The 20,719-nt window shown below is 38.2% G+C and overlaps 1 protein-coding gene across 1 annotated transcript; it reads left to right on the plus strand.

Annotated features, from left to right (window-relative positions):
- The first annotated feature begins 949 nt into the window (after positions 1-949).
- Positions 950-19,796, plus strand: LOC125261028. Its single transcript, XM_048179569.1, has 12 exons — positions 950-1,151; positions 9,772-9,846; positions 10,697-10,765; positions 10,865-10,918; positions 11,097-11,165; positions 11,268-11,321; positions 11,955-12,023; positions 14,267-14,320; positions 15,392-15,451; positions 15,556-15,770; positions 19,004-19,163; positions 19,699-19,796. The coding sequence occupies exons 2-12, from the start codon at positions 9,798-9,800 to the stop codon at positions 19,794-19,796; spliced, it is 951 nt and encodes a 316-aa protein (XP_048035526.1). The 5' UTR covers positions 950-1,151; positions 9,772-9,797.
- The last annotated feature ends 923 nt before the right edge of the window (positions 19,797-20,719 follow it).

Below are 20,719 nucleotides of genomic sequence, written 5' to 3' on the forward strand. Positions count from 1 at the left end.
TTTCAGTTATCCGGGAGTGACGTGCGGTGACGTGCAGCTAAGATGGCCGCAGCCTCATTTACGCGTCAAAACTGCTGTTCAGAACTCTATGGGTGACGTCACGGACGCTACATCCATATTTTTTTACAGTCTATGGTTTTGACACAGAACCCGCTGCGTTTGTGCTGCGTTTACCAAAAAGAGGTGGTAGTGGCATTGCTGTCTACGGGGGGTCAGAAAGTTACTGGATGTCATCAAAAATATTTTCATTTGTGTTCTGAAGATGAACGAAGGTCTTACAGTAAATTATGAAAATTATTATTTTTGGGTGAACTATCCCTTTAAGGAGAAATAAAGCATAAAATGTTTTTAGTCCATTTATATGAATATTTGCTACATTACACAAGGGGCAATTAATGTGTGCAGTTGTACTTTTTTCTTTGTGTTCCTAGCAAGAAACTGTGCTCCAACCACATCTACTCATCGGATGATGAGGCACCAGAACAACCACCTCTTAAAAAAAAGAAAAACTGCAGACAAAGAAAGTGTTCCACCAGCACAAAAACCTCCATCAATTCCAAAACGCACAAAGAAAAAAGGTAATGGAAAATAAATGTAAAAACATGTAAAACATGGTAATAAAATGAATGCTATGAATAACAATACACATTACATTTAAACTCCAATTTTATTTTTTTTTCCCCCCTGATGAAAGAAATGCATAAATGAAGAAAGCCAAACTATTAAATGTCATGGATGTATATTTGAGTAATCCATGATTTTTTTTGTGTGTGTGTGTGTGTGTGTGTGTGTGTGTGTGTGTGCGTGCGTTCGTCAAAATGAAATTTTTTTTTCAAAACGTTATTTTTACAGAGATCGGTAGTATATTAGTAAAATCTTATGTGTTGATGACAATTTAAAAAAAAAAATTCATGATCCATGACATTCAATATTTTTGCTTTCATCACCATTTGTTTTTCTTTCTTCAACAAAAAAAAATTGATCTATGTAATTCTCAAATTTGGTTGATTTACACAGAATGGCCCAGTATGAAATAAGTAAGATTAAAAGTGCATAACAGCCAGAATACAAAAACAAAATTTCCCTTTTATCAGGTCTTGTTGTGCAACCTCAGGTTTTGCAGAGCAGAGCTGTAAACTCTTTAAGCAACTGTAAGCCTGAAGTGTCTCTTATCTTAAATCATTTTAATTGTTCTATCCAAATCTACAATTATTATTTAAAGCTACAACTATGTCAGCGGTTCTTAATCCTGTTCGTCACATTTTGTATATCTCTTATCACTTCAGACATTTGTGCTATTCGACAGTGGATTTCACAGGATCCACCATGATTCCAGTTCGAAGGGAGCATATATTTTCCATTCAAAGGACATTAAAGTGCATAAGACATCCCTTTAAATTGTATTTATTCATAGAGTTATATTACGTCACACTTCTCTAGTTTCATCAGGCAGTGGCGTTGCGCAAATCCTTGAATGAATGTTCCTAATTGAACTAAACCGGTTAGGTTTTTGCTCCTAATTCGTGCCTCATCCCAGACCTCTTATTTGGCAATTGAATGAGCAATCACTCAGCGCTGAGGGAGAATACAGTCTCATTTTATTGATAAGAAAAGAGAGAATATATAGAAAGAGTACAAGGGGTATAGTATAGTTTCAGCCAATGAGAAAGAGAATACATCATATAGATCATGTTATAGGAATGTGATACATATAGAAAAACAAGTCTAAATATGGTCATCTATTGGTCAGGTACCCATGAGGTCCCTTAGCATCCCAAGGACCTTCTCCTAAGCAGGGACCATTCCCTGTTTCACATTCACTCCTAGTAGAGCCTTATATGGAAATGGTTCTGGTACATAGAAAACCATATGTTAAGACATAGTATACAACTTTGACAGAGGAAAAAAAAAAGGAGCCTCAGTCCACATACTTTCAATGCTGAGACCAACATAAAATCTATCAATTGCCCCTTTTGGCAATAAAATTGCCACACCCAAGTCTCAGCATTACTTTTCTCATATCCAAATATAATCACTTTCTTTACTTTCAAAATCATAACATTCTTCAGCAAACATTTCCTTCATTTTCCTTCAAAATTATTAACATTTAACAGGTCTATTCATCAAAGCATATTGAGAGGATACAAAGTTGTTCATGGCATGATTAATCAAAGCTCTAATAAATGGAATAATACAACAGATAATAAATGCCATAATTAATAGGATCACACCTATAGGAATCAAAGCAGATACAAGCATTTGTTGCCATCCTGTGAGCCATGCTAAGAACCCACTTTGATTATCAGTAATTTCTCGTTCTTGTAATTCTTGAGCAATTCTAGTCATATTTTTTAAACCCTCTGAAATTAAATGACCATCTGCATCATTTTCAGGGATATAAGTACAACAAGAGGTACCAACAATAACACAAACTCCTCCTCCTGCCGTGGTTAATTGATCTAAAACTAGCCTGTTTTGCAGGGCAGTTAAACGGAGCCCTCGGAGTTCCTGTTGAACACCAGCCAATGTGTCTCTTGTAGTATTGATAAATGAAATTAGCTCATATCTTGTAACCTCAACTTCAATTTGAAGACTAGAGACACCTATTCCTGGAAACACTGCTTCAAAGAATCTTTCAGTACCAGTCCAGAGTCGATGTTGCTTTGGTACTGGATTATCTCTACTCAAACTACTAGTTGAACCGCGACTAGAGAGGGAGCGTTTCTTTTTCTGTTTTTGTTTTGTCATAACGTGAGGTTTGTGTAGTCTAATAACCATGGAATAGAGCACATCTTCCACTCTAATCTTCTGGAAGAGTAGTGTAGACTCTATGTCCACACAGCCAAAACCAATCTTTTACAGCTCTAGTTCCCCGTGAAGCAGGAGCATATCTGTAGCAATTTTGACCTGGCACAAGTGCACAATATTTAGAACACACATCTTGAATAAAAGGATTAGCCCATCCATAAGCAATCATAGTAGATATAGGATGTGGTGTTCTTTTAGAACACTCAGTCATATTAGCTTTTGGATAATGCAAAATACAACTCATACAACAAGACATATTTTCTATCTCACAATGATGGTATGTTCGATTACATTTACTTTTAGGAATTACCCCCAGTCTCACTGTTCCAGTTTCTCTTTCCATACATAACAGTGAGTCTGGAATAGAGCCAATGGTTGTCACTTTAGCATGTACTTGCGTTGCAAGCATCATTATTCTACTTTTTCCACAACTCCGTATTGCACTTCTATTTGGAGCCATCATTCCAGTAATGCTAACAAAAATAGGGCATTCTAATTCTTCTTCTGTTCTTGGTGATTTAACCTCTACATGTGGTCCAGAAGCACTATGTGGCATTTTGGTGCAAACATAACAGTCACCTGTTTTTCCTTCAGATTTGGCAGTGTAGTTGGCTAATCTCCACCACATGTTAGCTGCGAAGGCATGTGGTTCTTCTTCATAATGTACCCAAGTTTCATTACCAGTGCTAACAGCAGCTTGTATGTGAATAAACACATTTGTCAGCACAACCAGGTAAAATGTCAATTTAGCAATCATGGCTAGAGAGCTTCAATGATAATTATTGCTGGTTTTAGATCTCTAGCAATCTCTTTCTTCTTCTCCTCGTTGAACGTCTTGGTTCACCTTCCTTCGGATCTTTCCTTGGCTCACTGGCTTCCTTCTCCTCATTGACCAGAACGTTCCCCTGGGATGGAGCTGCTTTCAGTCGACTGGCATGGATCCACTGCGGCTGGAAGTCAGTCAGCACTCCTGTTCTCGTCACAGCAATCACCGTGGCGGGCCCCAGATATTTCGGCTCACCCAGTTTTGTGGGCTTCAGACACTTTATCAGCACCTGTTGTCCTGGAACGAAAGGATGAGTGGGTTTTTCTGCAGGAAGAGGGAGAGAGAGAGACACATCACCATTGATGCTATTCAAAGTTTTAATTAGGGAATCCACATAATCCGTGATGATCACCTCCGTGTCACCTGTGGAAAAATTGCCAGCGCGACCTCTGACCCATGGGGTCGGGAAAGGTCTACCCATAAGGATTTCAAACGGAGACATCTTTGTTGTTGCTGATGGTGACATTCTAATTTCTGTCAATACGGCAGGCAGCAGATCAACCCAATTTCTGCCTGTATCAAGACACGCTTTATTAAGACGATCTTTGATAACCCTATTCATGTTCTCAACTTGTCCACTAGATGGAGCATGAAATGGTATATGTAATCTCCAGGTAATATTAAGCTCTTTGGCTAACAACTGCGTGACTTTGGAAGTGAACGGTGTTCCATTATCACTATCGATAACCATTGGTATACCAAAACGCGGTATAATGTCCTTAGCCAGAACTTTAACTACCGTCTGTGCATTTTCTTTTCCACACGGAAAAGCTTCAGGCCATTTAGAAAATCTGTCAACAATCACAAGCAAATATTTATTATTTCCGCAAGGAGGCATATGCGTAAAATCAATTTGCAAGTGTTGGAATGGTAGCTCAGGATGTGGTAAAGCGTCATGTTTAGTTGCCTTGTGCTTGTTAGTTTGAGCACACACCAGACAAGCATCCAATATCAACAGAGTATTTCTTTGAATATTTGCTATGCAATAAGATCGATTCAACATTTGTATCACTTTCTTTTTTGACACATGTGATACACCATGATAATGTCTACATAGCATAACAATCGCAGATGCAGGTAATGCAAGTCTACCCTGTTTGTCTCTCAAGATTCCAACTTGATCTGGTTTTACTTCATTGTCTGACCAGTAAGTCAAATCAGCTTGCGTAGGGTTAGCTTGTAATATTTTAATGTCCAAATCATTAGTCAATAATGAATTCATCATAGGCACATCTGTGCCCCTTTCGCTTACATGTGGACTTAACATTACTTCTTTAGCAGCCCATTTCGCTACTTCATCTACAAATCTATTTCCTTTGGCTTCATCTGTTTCTCCTGACGTATGTCCTGCTACTTTTATAACAGCGAGTTTTGATGGTTGTTGTGCTGCATTAATGAGCTCCGCTACAATACTATGGTGAGCAATTGGCTTTCCATCTGAGGTTTTAAAATTTCTTTCTTCCCACAATTTAGCAAAATCATGTACTATGCTATACGCATATTTAGAATCAGTGTATATATTAACACACTGATCTTTTGCCAATTGACAAGCTCTCGTTAAAGCAATTAATTCTGCAACTTGCGCTGACTTGTATGGCAAAGAGTATGCCTCAATTACACGATCAGGTAATTCAACAATAGCATACCCACACAAGTATACATTATCATTTGGCTTGAAACAGGATCCATCAATATACCAATTCTTCCCCTCCTCCAGGACAGATGTAGAAACATCTGGCCTGCAGGCAGTCGAAATCTGGATTCTGTCCAGGCACTCGTGGTCATCACTCTCAAATTCACCTTGCGTCAGCAACCTGTGCAAATGTACAGTAGGGCCATGAATAACAGAAGTTGGCTTCAAAATCAAATTAGCAGTAGCTAATAATATAGCCTCATAGCCAGAGCGGCGTTGAGCAGTCATATGTTGAGTAGAAATATTACTCATAATGACTCCTACCTGATGAGAGGTATGCACTATCAATTTATGTGATAACACAATTTTTCAGCATCTTGCACCATGATCGCCGTGGCAGCCACTGCACGCAAACAAGCAGGAAGTCCCCTGGCTACTGAATCAAGAGTTTTAGACAAATGAGCTATGGGACGAAAAGTACCCCCATGTTCCTGGGCTAGGATTGCGGCAGCTGTACCCCCACTTTCATGCACGTATAAGTGAAAGTCTTGAGAGTAATTTAGGAGGCCGAGTGCAGGAGGTTTCATGAGGGAGGATTTCAAATGTCTGAATGCTTGATCCATCTCAGCTGTCCATGTAATGTCCTCTGCGTCCCCCAGAGTAGCAGTTCGTAGGATTTTATCATACATGGAACAGTTGGGCACCCATATTCGGCAATAATTAACCAGTCCCAGGAAGCTTTGCATCTGCTTCCGTGTCGATGGGTGCTTGAAAGTAGCAATAGCTTTCACTCTGTCAGCAGACAATTGCACTTTGCCCTGTGACAGTTCATGTCCAAGGTACTCGACCCTCCTCTGTACCCACTGTAGTTTCTCTCTTGATGCTTTGAAACCAGCCTCTGCCAAAATATTGCAGACAATTTTAGAGGCAGCAGCACACATGTCCTCAGTTGCTCCTGTGATGAGGATGTCATCTGCATATTAAAGCAGACAGGTGTTTGGAGGAAGTTTGGCATTTTTCAGCGTTGCGTGCACTACAGCAGAGAAAACAGCCAGAGAATCCCTGAACCCTTGTGGGAGTCTTGTCCACGTTAATTGTGAATTTTCCAAGGTAAAAGCAAACAATGGCTGTGTTTGGCGATCAACAGGAATGCTGAAGAAAGCACTGGAAATATCCAGAACTGTAAAAAATGAATGTTCAGAAGGAATAGAATTAATTATAGTTTGCACATCAGGTACAATAGGAGACAATGGTGTTACCAACTCATTAACTTTTCTCAAATCTTGAGTTAAACGCGAAGAACCATTTGCTTTCTTAATTGGATTAATTGGTGTATTATAAGGTGAATGAGTGTGCACCAGGATGCCTTGAGCCAGTAATTTATCAATAACAGGAAGAATACCCTCCACCTTTTCTTTTGAGAGGGGGTACTGTTTCTGATACACAGGCTTGTCTGTTATTAGTTTAGCAACATAGGGCTGGACATCAATGAATCCTGCGTCATCCTTATGGGCTGCCCACAACTTGGGGTTGACGCCCTCAATTTCCTGTTTGAGCTCAGTTGCAGAATCATCCTCAAGGAGAGCATTTCCTGTATCAACAGTGAGAGAAAAGGCTGCAGGAAAAATAAGTTGTAGAGAGTCAGCATTAAAATTAAGTTGAATACCTAATTTATGTAAGAGATCGCGTCCCAGAAGAGAAAATGGTGAACTCGGTATTATCGCAAAAGCATGCATTTTAAACAATGATGGGATATCATTAGAAGTAACTGGAAATGTTGGTGTCATTTCACATCTCACAGGTACACCATTGATTCCCACAGAGTTTACATGTTTTCCTGTAATCGAGCCCTCATAGACAAGAGAGGATAACGATGACATCGACGCCCCCGTATCTATGAGAAAAACATAGGGTTTATGGTCAACATTTAATTCAATAAATGGCAAAACAGTTGACACATTCGGATAACTCAAAGAAATCAATGAAAAATTATCAGAAGAGGGCTCAGTCGAACTCAGTCATTGTTGCCAGGAAATTGGATACACTGGATTTTGTCTGTCAGTCTTTGCAGAAGGGAGCGCAAGTGGGGGCTTTTGCTTCAAGCCACCACCAGAGCCCTTCTTCTTCTGCTTTTCTGACCTCTGCCTCAAATCCCAAGCCTTTTTTCTACAGTCACGTTCCAGATGTCCTGGCTTGCCACAATAAAAACAGCGTCTCACATTTCCAAATTGTTGTGGACGAGGATTCACAGCAGCATTCACTTGAAGCATTGCAGGAGTTTTGCCCCTGGAGACATCAAAAGCTCCAGCAGAGGAAAGCTCACGCAAGCGTCGTCCCAATTCATCAACAGAAATGGTAGTAATATTCGGAGTTGTTATACGAATTAACTGCGCAGTGTCTTTGTTCATATTATTTAGGAACGTATTTAAGAACAATGGACAATTTTGTTCAATAGGAATCGCAGATTCCTCAACCCATGCATGTTTAAATCTGTTAAAGAATGCAACAGGGCTTTCACCAGTTCTCTGTTTGGTATTGGCTGCATGCGAGATGTCTTGTTTAGCAGAAGACACTTTTAACAAAAAGGCAGTCAATTGTTTGAAAAAATCTTTAAGTTTACCTGAGCTGGCCCAAATCCAATCATATTCCTCTTCTTCATCCTCCGAATCAGTAATTAGAAGCACTCGTGAAGGTTTAGACAAATCAAGGGGCTTCGAATCTCCAGCTTTCTGAGATACAACACGACGAACAGGCGGTGTATCGTAGATGGGGTTTAAGTAATAAACTTCTTCAATCATTTCCTCCTCTGTGATTTCCGCAGGCAGTGTTTTAGTCAAAATAAAACGATAATCTCGTCCCGTCAATTGACTGTAGGCAGTTAACCGTTGCAGCACTGCCACAAATTGATGTGGTGACTTAGCCGGATCAGGCAGATCTTTGCAAATAGCCACTGCCTCCGTAACACTCAGAGGAGTAATTTTGTAACCATCTGGAAGCTGTACAAACGGAAAAACTTCAGTTGTGGACGGCAACTGCGGATACAATCGATTGGTCAAGGGCTTTGGAATTTCAGCAGAAACAACGCATTCATATGGAGGAAGAGACGCATCAGGTTTCAGCTGAGACTGAGAGAGAGAGCTGTCTTGTTTTTTCAACTCTGGACCCTTATCCCAATAAGTTTTCATCTTCATCCAAACTTTATACGCATCTTTCATATAATCAGTTGGCCATCCTGGGTCACCCCAAGAACCAAAGATCATATCTTTTGCAGCACGCATATCTTCATCTTTAAAAGAACCATCGCGGGGAAACGGATCTAAATGTATTTTCCCTTCTGACCATCCCGCGAGATTAGAGAGATAGGGTTCAGTAAAAAACGCTTTATTATTGCGATTCATGAAATCCCTCGGGGTTTCCCCCATCAACGGTCGACTAATCGTTTCACCCATTTAAAACAGCCAACAAAGATCTCTCCTTTGCTTAAAGAAAAGCCTTACAATTTCAGAAAATGGCCAAACAAAATACAAATTAAAGTCTGCAGCTTTATATTAACCTTTTAGTATTTTTGGCAAAAAGAAAAGTTTTTAAATTCAGTATTATTCATTCAACTGCCAACAAGAACCTGAGGATATCATCATGAAATGGACTAAGAGAGAGAGAAAAATTCTCAACTCAAACTCATCTATTCCCTTCCCACGTATATAATCCGTGAGGATAACACCAAAAAATGAAAGGGTGATCAATCCTCTTTCACTCTTCCCGCATTTATCTAAATACGAGGATATCCACTTTTAACAAATATGAAAAAAGTGCGGCACAAAAATACAAGGATCAATTTCTCAACAGACAGTAAGATGCACTTAAGCATTTTATTTCTTACCTGTCTGGAGAAATCCCGACGAGCCCCCAAATTGTTAGGTTTTTGCTCCTAATTCGTGCCTCATCCCAGACCTCTTATTTGGCAATTGAATGAGCAATCACTCAGCGCTGAGGGAGAATATGGTCTCATTTTATTGATAAGAAAAGAGAGAATATATAGAAAGAGTACAAGGGGTATAGTATAGTTTCAGCCAATGAGAAAGAGAATACATCATATAGATCATGTTATAGGAATGTGATACATATAGAAAAACAAGTCTAAATATGGTCATCTATTGATCAGGTACCCATGAGGTCCCTTAGCATCCCAAGGACATTCTCCTAAGCAGGGACCATTCCCTGTTTCACATTCACTCCTAGTAGAGCCTTATATGGAAATGGTTCTGGTACATAGAAAACAATATGTTAAGACATAGTATACAACTTTGACAGAGGAAAAAAAAAAGGAGCCTCAGTCCACATACTTTCAATGCTGAGACCAACATAAAATCTATCAAAACCTTAACAGATTTCCTGTGCAGGAAAAGAATTAAGAACCGCTGAATTAAGTAACTGTTGAAACATACAGCTGCAGAACTGTAGCTATCAAAATGAACATCACTAATGACCCCCCGACTGTCAACAGCATTTGTTAATCAGCAACAAAGTGATATGGAAGACCAACAGCAGACCTGGTGTGAGAGTCTCCCCAGCTTTCAAGGTAAATTATTAGTTGTATCTGGCTGGTGGGAATGCTCAAATGAAGTCCAACATGTGATCCAAATAATGGGTTATTTGACTCAAAGAAAGTTTTGTGAATTGTGTCATTCCTAACCCATAAACTATTTTCTATTTTCATTAAGATGTCTTTAATGAACACAGTAGGGGTGCAACGGTTCTCGGTAAAAAAAAAGAAAAAGAAAAAAAGTACCGTTCTCCACTTACAGTTCGGCACACACTTGCACCCCGGTCCATCTCGAAAAACGACCCATCTATAGGCTAATATGGTTTGTTTAAAATAGCAACGTGGAAGACGGACAGAGTTCAGATAATGTATATTTCAGTCGATGGATGCGCATTCTGGCTTCTAAAAATGTTACAACGATAATCAGAAAGCGTGGACAAAACAGTCACTCAGTGTAAACTTTGTTCAATGCTAGTGCTGTATGCTCTAATGTCCAGTCATTTACACTGTTATCACCCGGGTGTTGATGTGAGTGCAGGTGAGACCTGAACAGCACACATTGCTATCTGTGTGTTTAAACTAAACTCATTTAAGCCTGGCTAATTTAAATATTCAAGAGCAAGACGCAAAAGAAAACTTGCGCGTGCCGTGAGAGCGTGCACACACTTATTTCAGACAACGTGCAAATACAGAGTTCTCTATCAAGTCTTGCGTAACAGTAATATTGGAGTGGAGGCTATCAATACATAGAGAAACTTCATATGCATTACTTTTACAATTATGTTTATCATCTTTAACGTGTGTAAGTTATGGGGAAATGCCCTATTGATGGAGGAACAGTAACCTCACAATTACATGTGCAACTTACACACTCCATCTTTTGCAGCTCCAGTGCGTGTTTCTCAGCCAGACCATCAAGGAGACGGTTGGAGTGTTGATCCACCTAACACACAAGGTACAAGAGCACAATCAGGGATGAAGAAATCAGAAACACATTCACAGCATTTAAACAATCTAAAACTAAATAACATAATATTTTGCGTTCAAACCATAGACCACACCTTTTCTGTCATGAGACCCTCAGGGGACCACCTTGGAAGAACGCAGAGTAAGATAAATGCACATAAATTCACTTAAGTAAATTTTACACCCCTCACCCAAATAGAATCAAGTTAATGAAAAAAAAAAAAAAAAAAAAAAAAAAAAACACAGTTCAAATTGCAATTGCAATGTACTGTTAATTTGCAAATGTAACAAGTGCAACTTACCCACTCCAATTTTCTCAGCGACTGTAGGCATCTCTCAGGCAGACCATCACGGAGCCGGCTGGAGTGTTCATCCACCTAACACACAAGGTACAAGAGCATTAATTACAATAAGGAGGAGGAGAGAAGCTATTTAGAGCACTTTACAGAATTTTAAACAGCATAATATTAGATGATCTTTTCAATCCATAGAGCACACCTTTTCTGTCCTGAGACCCTCAGGGGACCACCAAGGAAGAACACAGAGTAAGTTACATTTGATCACTATTACAGAGTTGTAATAAAGCAATAAGCCCCAAGAAGCTGTGGTTTTCAGTGAATTTATAACAGCTAAGGAGATGCACACCAGTAATGTTTTTTTTCTAGTGTACATTTATAAAAGCTACTTAAATATCCTAATTGAACTAGGATGTAAGTTATAAGATATATAACTAAGGCCTAATCCTGGCTTAGCCTAAGCCCTGTCTGTGAAACCGGGCCTATATCACGAATCATATCGAATCATATCATCGATACATATCATTGCGTTTTATATCGCGATATAACGATGTATCGTTACACCCCTATTTTTAACTGTTAATGCGTTTGTTGTGTTAATTTTGATTTTCTTCACACACACAGCAAGATTTGCCGTCTAAACACTTTTTTCCTGCCCGTTTTGATTGAGAACATATAAACTGTCCTGAATATCAGCAGTTTCTAAACAATCAGCTGATAACAGAAATAATTGCTTGTATTGGCTGATACATCGGTGGATCTCTTGTTGTAATTCATGTAATTCTTTGGTTTTATTCTTTTCTAAAATTTCAATTAGCAACACATTTTTCTGTGTGTTTACTTGTGTTGATAAGCAAATCTTACCTTCTCCACCTTTCTCAGCGACACTGGGCATCCCTCAGGCAGACCATCACGGAGCCGGCTATGGTGTTGATCCACCTAACACACAAGGTACAGAGATTTTTAATTTTTAATTTTTAATATATTTGCAAAGATTTCAAACAAACTTCTTTCACATTGTCATGGTGGGGTATTGTTTGTACAATTGAGGAAAATAATTAATTTAATCACTTTTGGAATAAGGCTGTAACACAAAATGTGGAAAAAGTGAAGCGCTGTGAATACTTTCTGGATGCACTGTAAGTCGTAATTAGGGATGTCAATTTACACAAATACCCATGACTGATCGTCGTTTAAATGAATTGATCGATTAATTGATCGATTAATCATTAGCCTTAATACTGTGATATGCGTTTACTGCAGTGGCATATAGCCAACAGCATGACAGGGAGTGCACATGCAGCTTTTTAATCTAAATAAAGGGCTAATAGGATTGTAAAATGAGGTGATGTGATTGATCATTTATTAAATCACTTATTTAATAATCAAATATAACAACTAATACAACGTGTCACGAACGCTGCCTCAGATGCTTGATTGTCAGAATGTGAGCTGAAAACAGCAACTAAACTCAATGAATTCACAATGATTTATTAAAGGGTTAGTTCACCCAAAAATGAAGTTTCTGTCATCAAGTATTCACCCTCATGTCAGCCGAAACCCATAAGACCTTTGTTCATCTTCAGAACACAAATTAAGATATTGTTGATGAAATCCAATGGTTTCTGAACCACACATAGGCAGCAACATCATTGCACCTTTTGATGTCTGTAGTCAAGGTAGTCAAGACATAGTTAAAATAGTCAACCTGACTACAGTGGTTCAACCTTAATGTTATGAAGCGATGCGAATACTTTGTGCGCAAAACGAAAATAAAAACAGTACTGGCTGAAGCTGTGCACGTGAGCACAACGATGGATGCGTGTGATGCTGACACAGGATTCGGCCAATACTGAGCTGGTGTTCGGACATAAACATGGAAGACTGCACTACATCAACTCTGTATGACAACAGTTCAAATTGTTAAAGTCACTTTTTGTTTTGGTTTTGCGCACAAAAGGTATTCTTGTCCCTTAAGGTTGAACCACTGTAGTCATATTGACTACAGAATAGGGATGTCTCACAATTTTTGAATATTCAATTCGTTGATTTAATTATAGAATATCGAACAGGTTGTGCGATTTTCATCTTTAAAAAATCCTCGTTTTCAATGGTGACACATTCATGTAAACAGAGGGTGGCGCGTGGCATGACTAGCATGGCATGTAACAGAGACGTTAAAATCAATGTTCACACAAGTGTGTGATTCAGGCTGTTCACAAGGCCTGTTCTGTTATAACGCGTTTAGTCATTAGTTAATCATTATATGGCTTGGGTTAAGACAGCCTATTCCCCAAATGAAAGTGCGAACTGTCTCTCTCTCTCTCCCTCCCTCTGTGTGTAGTGTATTATAGTAGGCCTACATGCATGTGTGTATGCAGGGGAGGGGTGCGATTTTCGAATAATATTTGAATAATTCCCAGCGATCATCGAATATTATTTTTGCTTGAAATGCCCATCCCTACTACAGAAACCCCCAGATTTCATCAAAAATATCTTAATTTGTGTTGCGAAGATGAACAAAGGACTTACAGGTGTAAATTTCATTTTTGGGTGAAGTAACCCTTTAAAGAGGAAAAGATGATCACGTTCTCACACTTTGCGCTGCCTCTTGAAATGAGGCACCTGTACAGAGATCTGTCATGCCACATCAAGGAGTGTAAAAATGGACATTTTTGTTTGAATTTTGAGAATGGACAGGGGTACGTTCGGTACACCATGAGAGTATCGCGGTACGTACCGTACCCTAGACCAGACCAAAGCTGCAGGGGGTGCCAGGAATAAATCACACTCAAATATGGACTACAACACATCCCCAGTGTAAAAACTACATTAGAGTCCTTAATGTACTCAGAAAAACCCTGATTTACTGACTGGAGATTGTTGGTAATGCCAGTGTAATAATGAATAAATTAACCATACTGTTATTATAAGAAGTGAACCAAAATCTGTGTTATGCTTTTCTGTTAAAATATTAGTGTTTGTTAACTTGTGTTGGTAACAAGCAAATCTTACCTGCTCCACCTTTCTCAGCGACACTGGGCATCTCTCAGCCAGACCATCACGGAGCCGGCTATGGTGTTGATCCACTTAACACACAAGGTACAAGAGCATTAATTAGGCCTGAGGAAATCAAACACATTCACAACATTTAAACAATCTAATACTTATAATTACATCTGTTCAATCCATAGAGCACACCTTTTCTGTCCTGAGACCCTCAGGTGGCCACCAAGGAAGAGAACAGAGTATGTTACCTACAAAGTATTTTTGTACATATATTGTTTTAAGCCATCATGAAAACTTAAATAAGCTGAGGCTGATGGTTTTTACTTTCCAACTCCCCCATTTTCAGCTCCAGTATGTCTCTTAAAGGGTTAGTTCACCCCAAAATGAGATTTGTCATTAAGTACTCACCCTCATGTTGTTCCACACCAGTAAGACCTTCGTTTCAGAACACAAAGTAAGAAATTTTTGATAAAATCTGAGAGATGTCAGTTCCTCCACTGACTGTCTTTGCATCTGACACTTTAACTCTTCAGAACGATAAAAGGCCTGTTTACATCTGGTTACTTCATGCTTTTTTACAGACCGGACGATTTCATTTACACATGGCCACATAAATGTGTCACCGCAAAACGGATATAAATCCGATCTTCAATTCCCATGCTATATGCAAATTTAATGGATTATACGTCAATGAAAGAAACAGATATGAGCTGCATTTTATTGATCATCAGCAAGCTAATTTCAGAATCAAAGACCGCAATAGGAGAGAGAGCGGCATCAGCACTGGTAAGATCAATGGTCAAGGTTTACATGCAAGTAAAAACCTAAATTGAATCTGTTCATCATATAAAGCAATCGAGTCTTCAGAAAATTTGGACTGAACTGCTAAATTCATATGGATTAGTTTTCTGATCTCTTTATAAACTTTCTAAAGAGTCAAAGTGTTCATTGCAAAGGCAGTATGAAGGAACTGACAGCCCTCGGATTTCATCAAAAATATCTTAATTTGTGTTCTGAAGATGAACAAAGGTCTTACGGGTTTGGACGTTGTGAGGGTGAGTAATTGAGGACATGATTTTCATTTTTGGGTGAACTAACCCTTTAACCAAACCAGGTAAAAGAGTGAAACTCAAAAAAACAAACAAACAAAATTATATGAGTGGGGGTCACTTCATGAAAATGTCATATTATTTAGAGTTTAATGTAACCCAGACATGTTCTTGGTAACATCCACCAAGTCAGAAGCACACATGACAATGAAAACATTGTCACAAAACATTGAAAACCTCACAGTAAATTTTTACTGACAGGTACTTCTGGCGTGAGACAGGAAAATCCAGTCTTGCGTCTGGTTCCAAATCAATGTACATGTAAGTTATTTATCAAGTTAAAAAAATAAATAAAAAAAATTGTAAAATGCATTATTTTATTAATCAAAACTACATGCCAAATTAAATGTTCTTCTGTACTGCAGCTGTAGAAAGGGCCATTCTAGAAACACTAGAGAAAATGGACATGAAGATAAACCACCTGACTTCACTGGTCCAGTCTCTAGTGGGAAACAGGCGCTTTTTACCCCCAGTGGCAGAGCAAAATGAGGAGGAAGATGGAATCTTTCCTCTTGCATCCACTGAGGATCTAGACCGACTGGAGCAAAGTCTGTCAGACAGAGGTTTTATGCAGAGAATGGTAAGAAATGGAATTGTCAACCTACAATTACTAATGAAATGTAGTGTGTATGTTTATATGCTACTTGCCAAAAGTTTGAAATGAAGATTGAAAACATTAAAGGGTTAGTCATTGATTACTCTCCCTCATGTCGTTCCACACCTGTAAGACCTTTGTTAATCTTCGGAACACAAATAAAGATATTTTAGTTGAAATCCAATGGCTCAGTGAGGCCTTCATAGCCAGCAATGACACTTCCTCTCTCAAGATCCATTAAAGGGTTAGTTCACCCAAAAATGAAAATTATGTCATTAATGACTCACCCTCATGTCGTTCCAAACCCGTAAGACCTCCTTTCATCTTCAGAACACAGTTTAAGATATTTTAGATTTAGTCCGAGAGCTTTCTGTCCCTCCATTGAAAGTGTTTGTACGGTATACTGTCCATGTCCAGAAACGTAACAAAAACATCATCAAAGTAGTCCATGTGACATCAGTGGGTTAGTTAGAAGTTTTTGAAGCATTGAAAATACATTTTGGTCCAAAAACAACAAAAACTACGACTTTATTCAGCATTGTATTCTCTTCCGGAATCCTTTCCACTGAATTGATTCCACTGAATTGATTCCACTGAATCCTTTCATCTGTCGGCGTTGGTAATGCACTTTTACGTCGTTGTTTTTGGCGATTAGGACATCCGCGACATGCACACTTATGCACAATTTTAAAAAATAGCTTGAATACAGCGTGCGTCTCCCTCATACTGTAAACAAAACTCTGGCGCACCAGATAACACGTCAGCAGCGTCTTACATCAGCAGTGCACTGCGGAGTCGTGAACCCGGATTGACAACAGACCCGGAAGAGAATACAATGCTGAATAAAGTCGTAGTTTTTGTTATTTTTGGACCAAAATGTATTTTCGATGCTTCAAAAACTTCTAACTAACCTACTGATGTCACATGGACTACTTTGATGATGTTTTTATTACCTTTCTGGACATGGACAGTCTACCGTACATACACTTTCAATGGAGGGACAGAAAGCTCTCGGACTAAATCTAAAATATCTTAAACCGTGTTCTGAAGATGAACGGAGGTCTTACGGGTTTGGAACGAGGGTGATTCATTAATGACATCATTTTCATTTTTGGGTGAACTAACCCTTTAATGTACTAAAAACATATTTAAATCAGTTCATGTGAGTACAGTGGTTCAATATTAATATTATAAAGCGACGAGAATATTTTTGGTGCGCCAAAAATACAAAACAAAATAGCGACTTATATAGTGATGGCCGATTTCAAAACACTGCTTCAGGAAGCATTGGAGCATAATGAATAAGTGTGTCGAATCATGATTCGGATCGCGTGTCAAACCGCCAAACTGCTGAAATCACGTGACTTTGGCGCTCCGAACAGCTGATTCAATACTCTGATTCATTTGTGCTCCGAATCTTCCTGAAGCAGTGTTTTGAAATCGACCATCACTAAATAAGTCATTATTTTGGTTTTTTTTGGTGCACCAAAAATATTCTCGTGGCTTTATAAAATTAATATTGAATCACTGTACTCACATGAACTGATTTAAATATGTTTTTAGTACATTAATGGATCTTGAGAGAGGAAATGTCATTGCTCCCTATGGAGGTCTCACTGAGCTATCGGATTTCAACTAAAATATCTTAATTTGTGTTCTGAAGATGAATGAAGGTCTTACGAGTTTGGAACGACATGAGGTTGAGTAATGACAGAATTTTCATTTTTGGGTGAACTAACCCTTTAACAGTTAAAGGAACACTCCACTTTTTTTGAAAATAGGCTCATTTTCCAACTCTCCTAGAGTTAAACAGTTGAGTTTTACCATTTTCAAATCCATTTCATGATATTACGCAGCAGCTGTGACCCCATTTGCACAGGGAGCGTGCCTTGCAACCAGGGAGACATTTGTGAGAGGCGCTGCGTAATATCATCGCTCCTGCTGCACCAACAGTACGGCAGCAAAGTTCCTTGATTATTACGCCAGAATGAGAGTATAGTTCCTAGCTATATCGGCCTAGAAAATCATAGCTTTTCATTTTCCGTCAGTCTTAATACACGATATAACTACAGAAGTGTCAAGTTTTAAATAGGAAAAATATCGAAACTCTTTGGTCATTTTTGAGCGAGATGCTAACGGTCTAATCAGATTCAATGAACTATGCTAAAAGTGGTACCGCCAGACCCGGAGATCGACTGAATTGGTTTGAAAACGGTAAGTTTAGGGGAGTTGGAAAATGAGCCTTTTTTCAAAAAAAGTGTTCCTTTAAATATTATTACTTTTTTAAATGATTTTTCTGTTTGAATATATTGTAAATTTCATTTATTCTGATCAAAGCTTGATTTTCACCATCATTACTCCAGTCTTCAGTGTCACATGACATTCTCATAAGTCATTTTTATGCTTGGATATTAGCAATTACTATTGGTGGTCAATTATTGATGATGGTTCTTATTATCCACATTAAAATAGTTTTTTCCACTTCATGTTTGAGAAAACAGTGATTTTTTTAGGATTCTTTGATGAACAAAGTTCAAATTAACAGCATTTATTTGAAATGTAAATCTTCTGAAATGTATATCTTCTAAATGTGTTTGTCATTTTTGATTTTGCTTATTAAAATTTTTACTCACCCTAAACCAGGGGTCTCCAAACTCGGTCCTGGAGGGCCACTGTCCTGCAAAGTTTAGCTCCAGCTTGCCTCAACACACCTGCCTCAAAGTTTCTTGCATGCCTAATTAGACCTTGATGGGCTGGTTCAGGTGTTTAATTGGGGTTTGAGCTAAACTCTGTAGGACAGTGGCCCTCCAGGACCAAGTTTGCCCATCCCTGCCCTAAACTTTTGAAAGGTAGTTTATCACAGTTTCCACAAAACTATGAAGCAGCACAACTTTAAACATTAATAATAATCAGAAATGTTTCTTGAGCAGAAAATCAGCATATTAGACTGATTTCTGAAGGATCATGTGCTGCTGAAAATTCAGCTTTGTAAAGCAAGAATTGCTTTTCAAAATAGAAAACAGTTCATATGAATATAACAAAAAATGTTTACTGTTGGATTAAATTTTGTATCAAATCAATGCAATCGGTGAACATGAACAGACTTTCAAAAACATTACAAAAGATTAATTCCAAACATTTGACAGGTACTAGTGTTTAGTATAGTACAGAAGAGGTCCATTTCTTTGCTAAAACGTATTTTAATGTACCTGTTGAAGGTGAACAGATTATCCATCAGCGGCGGGCCAAATATGAAGAAGACCGTCTGGAGAATCTGCTCCAAGGTGTTCAGCACCAACGTCGCCCGCCAACTTAACTGGTGTGGGAGAGGAGACAAGCGGGGGATAAGAAAATCGAATATCGGGTCTCTACTAACCGGTAAGTTCAAAAGTTGTAACGTTACATGCATTAGATCCAATGGCGGGAAGTTACAGCGTTAAATTAAATAAGTACTTGGCTAACATGTTCATGAGTCAAACATAATCAAACATGTGGTAAAACTAACAGAAAAGTGCCATTTTAAAAAATAGTTAGCAAATATAATGGCTTTGTTTAACGAACCTTGGGTTAACCGATCAGTTGCCCAATCACAGAAACGGGCACAACTCGCTCGTTAGTAGCTAACTAAGGTGATTATCATGATCAACCTAATCAACATAACGTCATTTCAAGGTTATTGTATAATCGATCACAGACACCACACATAATTAGTATTAAAATATAACGTTATTTGTTTTATACTTACCCTAAGAACATTTTCCCTCACAACTCGTCAGGACACGTGTCTTCTCCACGCAGCATCAGCGTAGACTCGCGCAGGAAGAAAACTCGCTGATAGGCTGTCTTCAAGAAAAATTAATTCGTTTTAAAAATAAAGTGTTTTTGTTTGTTTGTTTGTTTTTTTTACATGCAGCTTCAGCCATGAGGAATCCCGTCCTGCCGTCACCAACGGAAGCAGAGGCGGAGAAATATATCAAAGATTTCCTCCACTTGGCCCCAGGGAGGGTGTAATTGTTTATTTAATTTTAATCTTAATTTATTTAATTGTTTTGTTTGAATATGGCGTTATGTTAATATATATTTTTTAATTTTAATCTTAATTTATTTAATTGTTTGTTGTTTTGTTTGAATATGGCGTTATGTTAATATAGATTTTTATAATTAATTAAAAGTTGTAATCAATATAATGAATTAGAAATACGTTTTTGCCTAATAAATATTTTTAAAACCATCAACAAATGCGTGTTTTATTGTGGTTATTTAATCATGTGAAGATGTGGCTGGATTTTATGGGGGTTAATTTTATTAATGGGAGGAATCATATCTTAAAACGATGTCTGGGCTACATAAATCAGATGTCTTGCAGACGTATAAACATCTGATAAACGTCTGTAAAAGAGCGGATTGCCGACGTTCTAAATTATTAACGTCTTATAGACATCGCCTAGACGTCGTTCTAACAGCTGGAAGGGACGTCTCGGCGACGTATTGCAGATGAGCAAACGCTCTAAAATATACGTCTTCCAGACGAAAATGACGACGTCGCACAGATGTCTGCACGACGTACGTGTGCTAGTATAATATAGTTTAAAGAAAACTTAGTACAGTAAAGTAATTTGTTTATATTACTATAGTTAACTATAGTAATATAAACAAATTAGGTTACTGTACTAAGTTTTCTTTAAACTATATTATACTACAATACACGCAGTTAACTGTAGTAAAAACTAAAGTACTGTCTACAGATTATGCTGTAGCATTCATTAACAAAGTGTTGTAAATACTATAATATACAGTATACTAAAATTTACTGGTTCAAAAACACTAATTACTAGCAATTACTATAGTATTTTTACACCCCATGTCCAACCAAATGACGCCGATTGGATAAGTTCAGACAAATGACTATTTGTCTATGTAAAATATATAGCCAT

The sequence above is a fragment of the Megalobrama amblycephala genome, unplaced genomic scaffold (genome assembly GCF_018812025.1).
Source record: "Megalobrama amblycephala isolate DHTTF-2021 unplaced genomic scaffold, ASM1881202v1 scaffold253, whole genome shotgun sequence".
Classification (NCBI taxonomy): domain Eukaryota; kingdom Metazoa; phylum Chordata; class Actinopteri; order Cypriniformes; family Xenocyprididae; genus Megalobrama; species Megalobrama amblycephala.